The 11,541-nt window shown below is 51.1% G+C and overlaps 3 protein-coding genes across 3 annotated transcripts; 1 reads left to right on the top strand and 2 right to left on the bottom strand.

The window, feature by feature from the left end:
* Positions 1 to 92: 92 nt before the first annotated feature.
* Positions 93 to 1,797, bottom strand: BD324DRAFT_617275 (hypothetical protein). Its single transcript, XM_022014907.1, has 6 exons — positions 1,537 to 1,797; positions 1,397 to 1,470; positions 1,258 to 1,329; positions 1,146 to 1,222; positions 1,047 to 1,106; positions 93 to 997 (listed from the first exon to the last, which is right to left on the bottom strand). Exons 1-6 carry the CDS (start codon positions 1,704 to 1,706, stop codon positions 233 to 235), a joined length of 1,218 nt encoding a protein of 405 aa, XP_021874097.1. The 5' UTR covers positions 1,707 to 1,797; the 3' UTR covers positions 93 to 232.
* A 440-nt stretch (positions 1,798 to 2,237) lies between these two features.
* Positions 2,238 to 4,561, bottom strand: BD324DRAFT_648894 (MFS multidrug transporter; the record flags this gene model as incomplete). The annotated part of the gene is made up of 14 exons (XM_022017902.1): positions 2,238 to 2,495; positions 2,554 to 2,642; positions 2,685 to 2,765; positions 2,803 to 2,849; positions 2,890 to 3,135; positions 3,172 to 3,305; positions 3,344 to 3,670; positions 3,715 to 3,748; positions 3,790 to 3,842; positions 3,883 to 3,889; positions 3,927 to 4,032; positions 4,086 to 4,170; positions 4,235 to 4,328; positions 4,401 to 4,561. The coding sequence occupies 14 exons, from the start codon at positions 4,559 to 4,561 to the stop codon at positions 2,238 to 2,240; spliced, it is 1,722 nt and encodes a 573-aa protein (XP_021874096.1).
* A 1,142-nt stretch (positions 4,562 to 5,703) lies between these two features.
* BD324DRAFT_607321 (hypothetical protein) lies at positions 5,704 to 11,112 on the top strand (the record flags this gene model as incomplete). Its single annotated transcript, XM_022014063.1, has 15 exons — positions 5,704 to 6,054; positions 6,109 to 6,534; positions 6,600 to 6,837; positions 6,888 to 7,040; positions 7,086 to 7,107; positions 7,155 to 7,209; positions 7,250 to 7,430; positions 7,482 to 7,740; positions 7,790 to 7,939; positions 7,987 to 8,293; positions 8,332 to 10,387; positions 10,443 to 10,556; positions 10,616 to 10,705; positions 10,786 to 10,900; positions 10,965 to 11,112. The coding sequence occupies 15 exons, from the start codon at positions 5,704 to 5,706 to the stop codon at positions 11,110 to 11,112; spliced, it is 4,665 nt and encodes a 1,554-aa protein (XP_021874095.1).
* Between the last annotated feature and the right edge of the window lie 429 nt (positions 11,113 to 11,541).

The following is an 11,541-nucleotide window of genomic DNA, read 5'->3' as shown; positions in this document are numbered from 1 at the left end:
CCCAGTTACCAAATCCAAGGGATCAGCACACATCGCTACACCGGTGTATCGAAGAGTTGAGCAAAAATCAGTACATCAGGCCAGTATGATTGCTGAACGACACAACGCATGCATATCGCTTCGATGATGATACGTCACCAAACGTGGCAAGTGAAGAATACTATGACTCAGAGGATTACTCAGCGTTACGTTGAGGCGACCATGCCTGAGGGGCGAGGGGCATGCTTCCTACTCAGTTCATGACCATGAGCAACAGTCCAAGACCAATGGTGATTGGGAGTGCAGATGCTGTGAGGCGTGTGGCGGCGCCTGTCTTGGTGGTAGCGGTCGAAGCCGAGGCGGTAGTCGATTTGGTCTTGCTACCGGTCTGTGAGGATGTTGTAGCCCTCGACGCACTGACCGATCCTGTCGAGCTACTAGCGGCACTGGCACTGGTCGGTCCAAGGGCGCCAAAGACGTTGTTTGTGCTCTGGTATCCGAGAGATTGTGTGGGGAATAGGTCCGTGGACTGATAAGTGACACAGTTGGAAGAGGCTGGGATGGTAGGTGTGTATGGCATATTGTACCCGGGCGGAAGAGACGTCGGTTGAGACCAAGTGTAGGTTTGACCGTCAGATGTATAGGTGCCAACCTCGTCCTGCATGTCACCGTCGCAGGAGAGGAAGACACCCTCTTCATATGCGGCAGGGGCGTTATAGTCGCAGCCGATTAGATCGTAAATGTTCTGACAGTAGTTGTATTCTGTCTGATAATTGGGGTCGCAGAGCTTGAAGCAGAATCTATCGCTGTCGAGGAAGTTGTTCCATGATTGAGTCTCCATATAGGTCGTATTGTCTCCAGATGGCAGACTCTTGGAGTACACCAACCCTCCAATGGGGTTTCCGAGGCCATCAGCACCGTGGGGATCGAGTTCACCTCCCTCGTCGGAATTCGTCAACCCGACTGCGGTCTGATTGAACAGTCCCACGATTTGGATGTACCCGGGTGTTCGCATGAACTGAGATGTCTTGAGCACAGCACAGCAGTCTCATCGTTTGAATCCTCACCTGTAAAGCCGTAAACGTTCCTGGAGGGAAAATCCTAGTTCCATAGCCCGATCTTGAGCACTAAGCATCAGCATAGGCCTGACCCGAGACTTGACTTACATATGCCACGGAGGCTCCCTCAAAGTCTCCGACACTTTGATTTGACTCAAGTCCAGGACCGCCCCATATGCAAAAGTCTGGTTGTCAGATCGAGATTCCAGTATCAACCTACCAGCTATGGAATTGACAATCGCCGTCTGGCACATGGAATCGGGTCCCTCGGTCGTATGGTTGCAGATATTATCTATGTAGAGAAAAGTGGCAGTGTTTTAGCCACTTGCGCTGCTGTCACAGCCTCCCTTTCCACTTACATCCAGATTGAGGACCTCTTCCATAGTTGATTGGATTGACTTGTTCAGGCAAAGCTGAGTACGGAAAGTGATAGCTTTAGATCGAGTTCATCGTGAGAAGATTTTCAAAAATGGGCAGTCCCCGATTCCAGACGACTCACGCTGTCAACGGGTATGGGGATGTTGTTTCAGTAGGATTGGGCGAGTAGGTCACGCGCTTGTCAAGATTCGCCGTGGGGACACCAGCAGGGGCAGTGATGGTCGAGGAGAGTTTCGCAAATGCGGTCGTTGCCCCGACAAGAATCAAGGATGCTTCAAAAGTTGCGAACATGATGCAATGTGATAAGCGGTGGAATATGTATCAGGTCAGAGTTCCGGACGTCGTCAATATGTATGAGAACAATCGCAAGGACTTCTGGCCGTTTGCATTCTGCGTCTAAACGAGATCTCACAGTAATATGTTATGCCTGACTGCCTTGTGTACAGAAGCTGTGTACGGGGCGTAATTGGCGTGAAGAACAGATCTAGATTGTGACGCACAGCTAAGCACCAGGGACGGGGAATATCAGGCACGCCTGTTCCCCGGGCGGGAAGTTTATTCCGCGGTGTACCTTACAGTATGGTATGTAGGTTTGAAAACGCAAGCACGCCGGGATTATGTGTGCAAGGGAGCCAGCCGGTCAGGGTATTCGCGACACATATCAGGTGCATTGCTTTGCTTGATTGGATTATACGAACTAATGGAACTATCGCTACAGTGGAACGGAATTGCCTTTGACTTGACTTGACTTGATCTCGTGGGATGTGGGAATCGGGACGAGATGATGATTAACGATGCTGCGGGCGCGCGCGCTTCGCTGTCTCACAGATACGCAGATCGTTCTTCGGGATGATCATGATGATCGTGTGCCTGGGCAGCTGCAGCAGCTCCATCCGCACCCTCCATATGAATGTGCCGATGTCCATCTCCAGCTTCGATCATTGTGGCATCTGAATCTCTCCCTTGACGTTCGTCTGATTGGTGTTCGGAATCATCTTCGTCCTCCTCTTCTCGCTCTTTCGCAATGCGAGAGGCGAATTTACTGTTCATTCGGATCTTTTCACCATTCTTGTAGAAGTACTAAGGGGGAGGGCCGCTTCGTCAGCTTGATGGCGGAACGATGGAATGCAATACTGACAAAGATCGGAGTGGTCACGAAGAGAGAGAACACGGCTAGGATGGTGCCTGCCCAAGCTTGAGGGAATTTGTTGCCGATATTGGTATACACTGAAAAGATGGTCAGAGAAAGAATGGCACCTCTAGTCTCACTCGGCTCCGAATACAGGGCTGCGATACCCGAGAGGAAGTCTCGACAGAAATCGTTGCCTCCAGTCGCAGAAGCAGCATAGGCTGGAAGGGTCAGCGCAATTCGGACAATTAGATTCACCTCCGTAAGCCGCCACGGTATAGTCGATACTTGACTGATAGATCGCACTGAGGGGTCTTCAGCTTCCGACAAAAGGATCAAACTTACTAATTGGCTATGCCCACCAGAGCTGAACCGATCATTGGGGCGATCCAAGGTATACCATAGCTCGGACCAATACCCGTCCAGGCGAATATGAACAGTCCTATGGGCTCCAAGAAGATGACGAAAAGCAACCACCATAATCGCTTTTCCGGTGATACTGCTTTTGAGCCATATCGTCTACGTTTCTGTCGGAAGTAGTGGATAGAAGGTAGGAACGAGAGATAGGAGAGGAAGTATCCAACCAGGAGACTGAAATATCAGCAGAGCCAGTAGTACGCAACTCACGGGATGAATGCTAGACCCAGTTGATAGGTTGAGAAGCCCCACTTCTGGTAGACCGGGGTGAAACCTTGCAAGAAGGTAAAGATGAGCGAGTCGGAGAATCCACTCAAGAGGGATAACCACGCGACGATAGGCTCCTGCCTGGTCAGCTTCAACTTCATCATCGGAAACACACGGTGAAGAGCATGTGGAAAGGTCTAGCCCAAATGACAAGAACATCCTTGACGGTCATCTTGTCTTCTTTACACTCATTAGGTCCGAAGATGTTCTCTTCACCATCCGCACGACGCTTTTTTGCCTCTCGGTCTAGTAAGATGGTCGATCGTGTCTCAGGGACAAAGAAGAAGTGAAGAGCTTGCACGAAGAACCCGACGATCATTTGAGTCCAGAATAGCCAGACGAGCGGGGCCCAAGCCTCGAGGAACGCTCCGACGACGGCTCCGACGACACTTCCTCCGACAGAGGACATGACAAGGAAGGCGACGGCATATTCTTGATCATCCTGTCAAAACAGTCAGTGTCAGATTCGGGGGATACCTGACTCACCGGGAGCCACATGTCAGCGACGACTCCGAGTGTCCTGCGGGGAGTGAGCTGTTGGACGAATGAGTCGAGACCTACACTGATCCTCCAGCTGTGGACAGACCACCGAGGAATCGGCAGACAACGAGAGTCTAAGGATTTTAGCCTATGCAGTCAAGTAGTTGGTCTCACGGCATAGCTGCGATGTCAGTATGCAAACGTCAACAATGACCCACTTTGGCGCTAGCGCACAGGGGATCTGCCAGATGTTCACGAGGAGTAGGGAAAGCTGTTGGGTAGGCCATCTTCCAAGTTCTTCAGACCACGGGGCCCAGAGCTCGCCTGAGCGTCCCGTCAAACCGAAAATGGAAAGACTGCAATAACAAGTCACTTACAACCAAAGGCATAAGCGACAAGAAAGGTCAATTGAGGGACTCGAGCGGCTTGTTTCGAGATGCCAAACTTGTCTGAGATCATTCCCTTGATCACGAACGTCAGTCAGATCCGGCGATGAGATATGTCACCCTCGGAAACGTCTACTCACCACTCCGTTCGCGTACAGACTGGCATTCAGATTGATGGAGATCTGAATGAGGAACATGATGAACAAGATCTGCCACTTTCGCCATGTTGAGAATCTGAATTCAGAGCAGCAGGGGATGGATGGATCAGAGATGTGGACCCTTCTTTCGTACTGTTGACGATCTCACGAGTATCCCAATTTCTTCCACGCATCCTTTTCTTTCAGCACACGATGCTTGCCTCTCTCATGATCTCTTTGAACTTCTTCCACATGTGTAGCCGCTGATCCTTGCTTCAACTGTTCCCTCCCGGATGCTGTAAATGGTTTGACCAAAGTCTGTTTGTCCATCGTTGCTTGTCTGGGGTCAGACGACAGAAAAGATGGTGACAACCACAAGAGATACCAAGCAGAGACAGTATGCTATATATGTACCACGACCCCGCCGATCTGCCCCTGTTGCTGGAATCTTTTCGCTACACACGGGCGAGATTTTGGGTATACGGAGTCCCCAGGGAGAACTTGACGTCACATCAAAATAATGGGCTAATTCTGGCATTTTTTCTTTTCCAAACAGCAGGAGAACTGGGTGAGGCCCGAAATCTTTTTCATTGCTAGAGGGCACAGCGACTGCTGGGGCCAAACAGCCAAACCCCGTGTGGATTAAGCCAGCATGTTGAGGTCATTTGGCCGATGCCTGAACGATGATCCAGGTATGTGGCGGGTTTAGGGTGTACATCGACATTTTGGCTGTCCACACCGTGTTGCCCCGATGTGGGGTTTTGGGGTGTGTGGCACACCATTCCAGTCTTTCTCTGATATCTCCGTTCATGGCAGCAATATACCCACATAGACGAGGACCACTTGACACAGGTTGACACTTGACACAGGTTGACACTTGACACAGGTTGCCCTCCTAGAATTTTATTGATGGAAGAATCGTGCAGTGTTTTCGCCAAGTCGACTGGGGGCGGGGGAGATAATCATTTCAAACATCCTTCAAGAACTCGCCTCGACCCTAATGTCCGTGGTGAACCTCCTTAATGTCCATAATGAACCTCCTCGACCTTGATTAGTTGCATTTTCCGCCACTTTGCCCAAACCCCCCCTCCCCCTAAGAGCGGGTTGCCGATTCGGGCCCTCCCCCCCAACTCTTATCACCTGAACCCAAAACGGCGATTTGCCCCTTGCCTCTTCTCGTTCTCCGCTGCCCCCCCCCCCCCCCCCCCCACTTCCAGTCTGCTGATTTCTACCGAGAGAGATGTCGTCCACTAAAATCAGCCTCTTTGCCCCGAACTCGTAGATTTTTTTCTTTTTTTTCCACGTCGGCGACAGCGAGACGCCCAGCGGGTAAATTTAGGTGAGATCCCCCTCATTTGAGCATCCAATTTTGTTGTTTCCAACATCTCTTGTGTAATCAACTTTGGGAGGGTCCACTGACGACTCAGTCTCTCTTTTCTTGGATCAGCTAAGAAAGATAGCACGCAACAACGATGCGCGCATCTGCCAGCTCCAGGACTGGATCCGAGCCAGGCTCATCCGAGTCTGACACGCTCATCCCGTCTTCTCCCCCACCTACCGACGACCGACAACACGACAATGGCATTTACGTCGAAAAGTCATCTGATATCGATGAGCCGGACAGACCTGTGAAGTTCAGGTCGTTCCTCCTCCATGTCAAGGCTACCAAGGCCCTCCTGGTGCTGTGTATTCCCGCTTGCATCGCGTTCGAAGTGCTGCATCTCTTCTTTTGGATCCAAGCTCACTGGACACCTGCTGGAAAAATCGACAAGGTCGCGAATCTTGCCGTGTTAATCACAGATGCGATCGGCGTGGGCATGGTGGTAAGTAGTCAGAACATATCAGTCAGAGAGATTTTTCTGACTGGCCATCTATAGTCCATTGTCGGACTCCTCTTCCTGGTCACTCTTCTCCTCCCCATCAGACCTCCAACTGCCACCGGACCCCCGAAACGTCTCCGCCTCCACCGGACGTTTTGCAAAGTACTCTTCGTGTTCGTTTCCACGCCTCTGATCCTGCACCCGATGGTCGGTGTCTTGTATACGATCTACACCCACAGAAGCATCCCTTCTCTGGGACCATGGTACACTGAGCATGCCCGAACCATCGCCCTTGTTGTGACACTCTTCGTCGGAGGGTGTATGCGACGGGGTCCTAAACTCCACTATCAGCAGCTCATCCTCATGACTGGGTTCGGTGTCAATGCTGAGCCAGCGACAGAAAAGGGGATCAAGCCGGCTCCAGAGATGAATGTGCTCGATTGGTCCAATTGTTCTCTCATGGCTTTCATTGGTCTCTTCTATGTGAGTCAAGAGCTGGGTTGCGACGATCTACGCGAGGGACAGAGCTAATCGCGAATCGGACATAGATCTGGCCCCTGGCGAAAAGATCCATGCAAGTCGTTCAACTTTCTCGAACCGATCTTCCACATCTCGAGCAATATGTCCGACAATCCGGATTCAGCTACATGATGTGGAATGTCGACAGCAAGGAAGGTCAAGTCAAGCTGGGGGACGGTCCTGTTAAGAAGGCCCCTCCTCCCAAGTGGACCGAATGGACCCTGCTTAAGGCTACCTGGTCTGGACGAGGAAGTGTCATTTTCTCCTGTGAGTTCCCAATGTCCTTGTCATAGTCACGAGCTAACCACCCATTTCAGCTCTGATTCTTGATGGTATTCGAACCGCTTTCAGTTACGTCCAGATTGCATCCATGCACGAAATCATCAATACGTTCCAGGAGCCAGCAGGTTCCGACAAGAGTTACGCCAGGTTAATGTGCTGGGGTTTGTTCCTCGGACAGACCATTGAAGGTGAGTCCGGACTTTGGGGCTGACAGGTGCTGATATCTGTGATAGTCCTCTTGGGATCTTACCTCTGGTGAGTAAATTTGCAGAGTTAGTCAAATCGACACTAACCTCCCGAAGGGTTCGAGAGAACTACCTGCTCCATTTGCCAACCCGAATGACTCTGGCTAGCATTGTAAGCGTTCCGTTTGTGACTCGATGCTCACCCATTTCAGCTCTTCTCCAAGATTCTACGAACTGCCGATGCTGCCGTTGTCGAAACTCACCTCGCCTCGGAGGAGGATCGAGAGGACGGCAAGGGTCGAAGTCAAGTCATGAACTTGTTGACCATTGACAACAACACCATTGCTTCCATTGCAACCATTGCGCCCAATGTCACCAACAGTGCCATTTCGCGTGAGTGCGAAAGGATGCGATCTGAGGAAATGTGCTGAAGACCAAGGTCAGTCCTCATCGGTGTTGCCTTCCTGTACCAGATGCTCGGAGTCAGTGCTTTCGTCGGAATCGCCTGTGTCCCTCTCTCCTCCCCGTTGTCCACCTACGTCGCCAAAAACATCTATCACTGTGACAAGGCTTGGGCGAGACATCGAGACGCTCGAACGGCAGCTATCAAGGAATTCCTGCTCGGAGTCAAGGTCATCAAGCTCAACGCGTTTGAGGACTATTTCCGAAGAAACATCCAGCGCTTGAGAGATATCGAGGTCGTGTAGGTCCGGTTCTTTTCGTTTCGGGACGTGAATCCTAACATTGCTTAGTTCCCAAAGATGGCGATTCACCCTTGGTACCTTGTTCAACATTTTGGCTGACCAGATGCCAATTGCCGCCATCTTGATCACGTTCTTCTTCCACACCAAGGTCCTTCACAAACCTCTGGAGCCCGCTACCGCTTTCGTCGCTCTCGGAGTGTAAGTTCGGGGAACTCAGATTGGATCTTGATGCTGACCCCTCCTAGTTTCAACCGAGTCAAGGACAGTTTGACCAGTCTGCCTTCCGCCGTCAATGAGCTCTTGTCCACTTGGGTCGCCCTCCAGCGATTGGTGACTTATCTCAACCAAACTGAGATTGAGGATGCCGACTGGGACACGACCGACCAACAGATCGTCCTTGAAAAGGCTACCATTGCTTGGCCATCTGGCGACACGAAGGAAGATGCAGAGAGTGGAATCAACACCTTCAAGCTGCGCAACGTATCGCTCAGACTTCCCGTCAACCAATTCACCCTTGTCTGTGGACCTCTCGGATCCGGAAAGTCGCTCTTCGTGAGTTTGGCAGTTTTTATGCTCCAGCTAATGTCTAGCTCCGTGCTCTGCTCGGTGAGGCCCACATCGAGTCTGGACTCGTCCAGACGCCTCGATCAGCGCTGTCAAACATTCCTGTCCAACCAACCACTACTCGGACCTCTTGGACTACTGAGACTTGGCTCAACGACTCGATCGCCTATGCTCCTCAACAGAGCTATATCCAACACGGAACTGTGCGAGACAACATCCTGTTCGGACAACCATTCTGGGAGGAACGATACCGCGAGACTTTGCGTCAAGCGGCCCTTCTCAGCGATTTGACCATTATGCAAGATGGCGACATGACTGAAGTTGGATCGAAAGGAGCCAACTTGTCTGGAGGTCAACGAGCTCGAGTCAACTTGGCTCGATGTCTCTACTCTCGAGCTAAGACCATCTACATGGATGACATTCTTTCCGCTGTCGACGCGCATACTTCTCGGTTCCTTGTCCAGGAATGTCTTGGTGGAAAACTGCTCAAAGGCCGAACGGTCGTCCTCGTCACTCATCACGTCGGTCTCTGTCTTCCGGTCGCCGACTTTGTCGTCTCATTGAACAATGGTACCGTTGACCAGTCTGGTACGGTCTCAGAAGTCAAAATGGACGTTATCGCTGCTCAGCTTCCGCCTCAGGAGGAGGACGAAGAGGACGAGGAGCCCGATGTCAAGTTCCGAGAGGGTGAGGAGGATGAGGAAAACAAGAAGAAGAATGCCGACAAATCCACCACTCGACAAATCTACAAGACGGAAGCCATGGCTACTGGATCGGTCACCTGGGATCACTATCTCTTTGTCCTCAAAGCTGCCGGTGGAAAATGGTATTGGCTCACTTTGATCATTCTCTACTTCTTCGTCAGAGGAATGGATGTCGCACAGGCTCAATGGCTCAAGATTTGGTCCAGTGATCCTGATCCATCTCATCTCGACCTCAACCTCGGCGTCTATGCCATTCTCGTCTCATCCGGAGTCATGACTGGTGCCATCCGTTGGGTCTGGCTATACGGTGTCGGTAACATTGGATTCTACAACCGTGGAAGTCGACTGATTCACCGACAAGCACTCGACTCGATCTGTGATGCTCCCTTGAGCTTTTTCGAATCGACGCCTTCTGGACGACTGCTCAACATTTTCGGACGAGATATGCAGATGCTTGATGGATGGTCAGCCGATGCTTTGGGACGAACATTGAGTAGCACTCTCGATGTGACTTCTTCCGCCATCATTATCTGTCTTCAAGCGCCATCTCTCCTCATCTTCATGATCCTCTTCACCATCCCTCTCTACTGGATGAGCAAGGTCTTGAGAAAGCTTCGAGCCGATCTCCGACGATTGAGCGCTACCGCTGCGTCACCTCTCATTTCCCTCTACAACGATACCATTGAAGGAGTTGTCATGGTCCGAGCGTTTGGATCCGCTCAATACATGTGTGCCGCCATGGTCGCATTAATCAACCGAGAACGAGAAGTCACCTTGGCCGATTACACCATTTTCAATTGGGTTCGAGCGGTCATTCGAAGTGTCGCCAGTATCATCGTCACTGCTACCGGATTCTACCTTATCAACCAGGAGGTCAGTGCCGCTCAAGCTGGTTACGTCTTGTCCTTCGCCGTCGCGACTTCTCAAGGTCTTTATATCCTCCTCGAGACGTACAGTTCCCTCGAACAGGCGTTCGTCAGTGCCGAACGAGTCAACCACTACATTCAAACCACACCTGCCGAGTCCAAAGCAGGAGACGTTCCTCCTCCTTCATGGCCTGACAAGGGAGCCATCTCCATCGAAAAGCTCTGCGTCACGTATGCGCCAGAGCTCCCCGATGTTCTGCACGATGTCTCGATCAAGATCGAGCCTGGTATGCGGGTCGGAATTGTTGGATCCACTGGATCTGGTAAATCGACGTTGGCCCTGGCCCTGTTCAGAGCTATGGAGGCCAAGTCGGGCAGAATTGCCATTGATGGCAGGGATATTGGCAAGATGCCTGTTCAGCAGTTGAGAAAGAGGATCAACATGGTGGTCCAGGATGGAAGTTTGAACTCGGGAACGCTGAGAGATGCGTTGGATTTGACTCAGTCGAGGGGTGAGCGCAAGTTTCGCTCTCAACGTGAAGCTGGATGCTGACTTTAACATTCCAGACGACTTTGAGATCTACGAGGCATTGAGAAGAGTCCACTTGCTCCCAGATAGTTTGGACCCCTCGGATCTGGCAGATAACCAGTTTGCCAACTTGGATACCTTTGTCGCGGTCGGTGAGTCGAGGCGGACGACGAGGTGACCAGGTGTCTCTCCCGCTGACGTGATCTAACAGAGGGCAACAACTTCTCTCAAGGGCAAAGACAGCTCTTGTGCTTGGCTCGAGCGCTGCTCAAGCAATCCAAAGTCTTGGTCATGGACGAGGGTGAGTCCGCATGACCGTTACGGGTCAGTTCTCGAACGTCATCATCTGACTCTTGTTTTTTTCTTGCCTTTCCCTTGCAGCTACTTCTTCGGTTGATTTCGATATGGATGAAAAGATCACCAAGACATTAAAGGAGAGTTTCGCAGCTACTACCATCATCACCATTGCGCATCGACTCGCTACCATCATGCAATAGTGAGTCTGATCGGGCAAATGACGCGTCACCTTTTGATAGCTGACGCGACTCGCTTTTCTTCAGCGACCGTGTCTTGGTACTGGATCGTGGAACCGTTCTGGAGTATGGTCGACCAGCTGATCTGGTCAAGGATGGAGCTTCTGCATTCAGGGCATTGTGTATGGCCCAAGGCAAGGACGAGTTTGACAAGTTGGTCGCCATGACCAAGTAATAAAAAGAAGGAGAGAGAGAGGCAGCGGGATGACTGACCTCCTCTGTGTAAATTTGCTCTGTAGTACCCGTTTCTTTTTCGCCGGATAATTTCTTCTTCTTTTTCTTTCTTCCTTTCTTTTCCTCTCACAAGAGTATGAGAGATCATCTCTTCAACCAATCAGCAACTGATCCCACATACATACCCAAGCCAACGCCCAACCGCAAATGCATACATCTAGATGGAAATCCTGTAACCCTACGCGTCGTGCGATCACGATTGATCATTTGTTTACATCTCTCACTGACACGTCCATCGGGGTAGATGGACAAGAAAGAAAGAAAAAAAGCGCCACAAATGGGATGGAGGCGTCGTCTGATCACATTGGGAATCATTTCTTCTTACTCTGCGCTCGCTCGCTCATGATCATACTCGTTGTTTGTTCAAGCT

This window comes from Kockovaella imperatae (genome assembly GCF_002102565.1).
Source record: "Kockovaella imperatae strain NRRL Y-17943 chromosome Unknown BD324scaffold_2, whole genome shotgun sequence".
NCBI lineage: Eukaryota > Fungi > Basidiomycota > Tremellomycetes > Tremellales > Cuniculitremaceae > Kockovaella > Kockovaella imperatae.
This window is presented reverse-complemented; position numbering and strand designations above follow the sequence as displayed.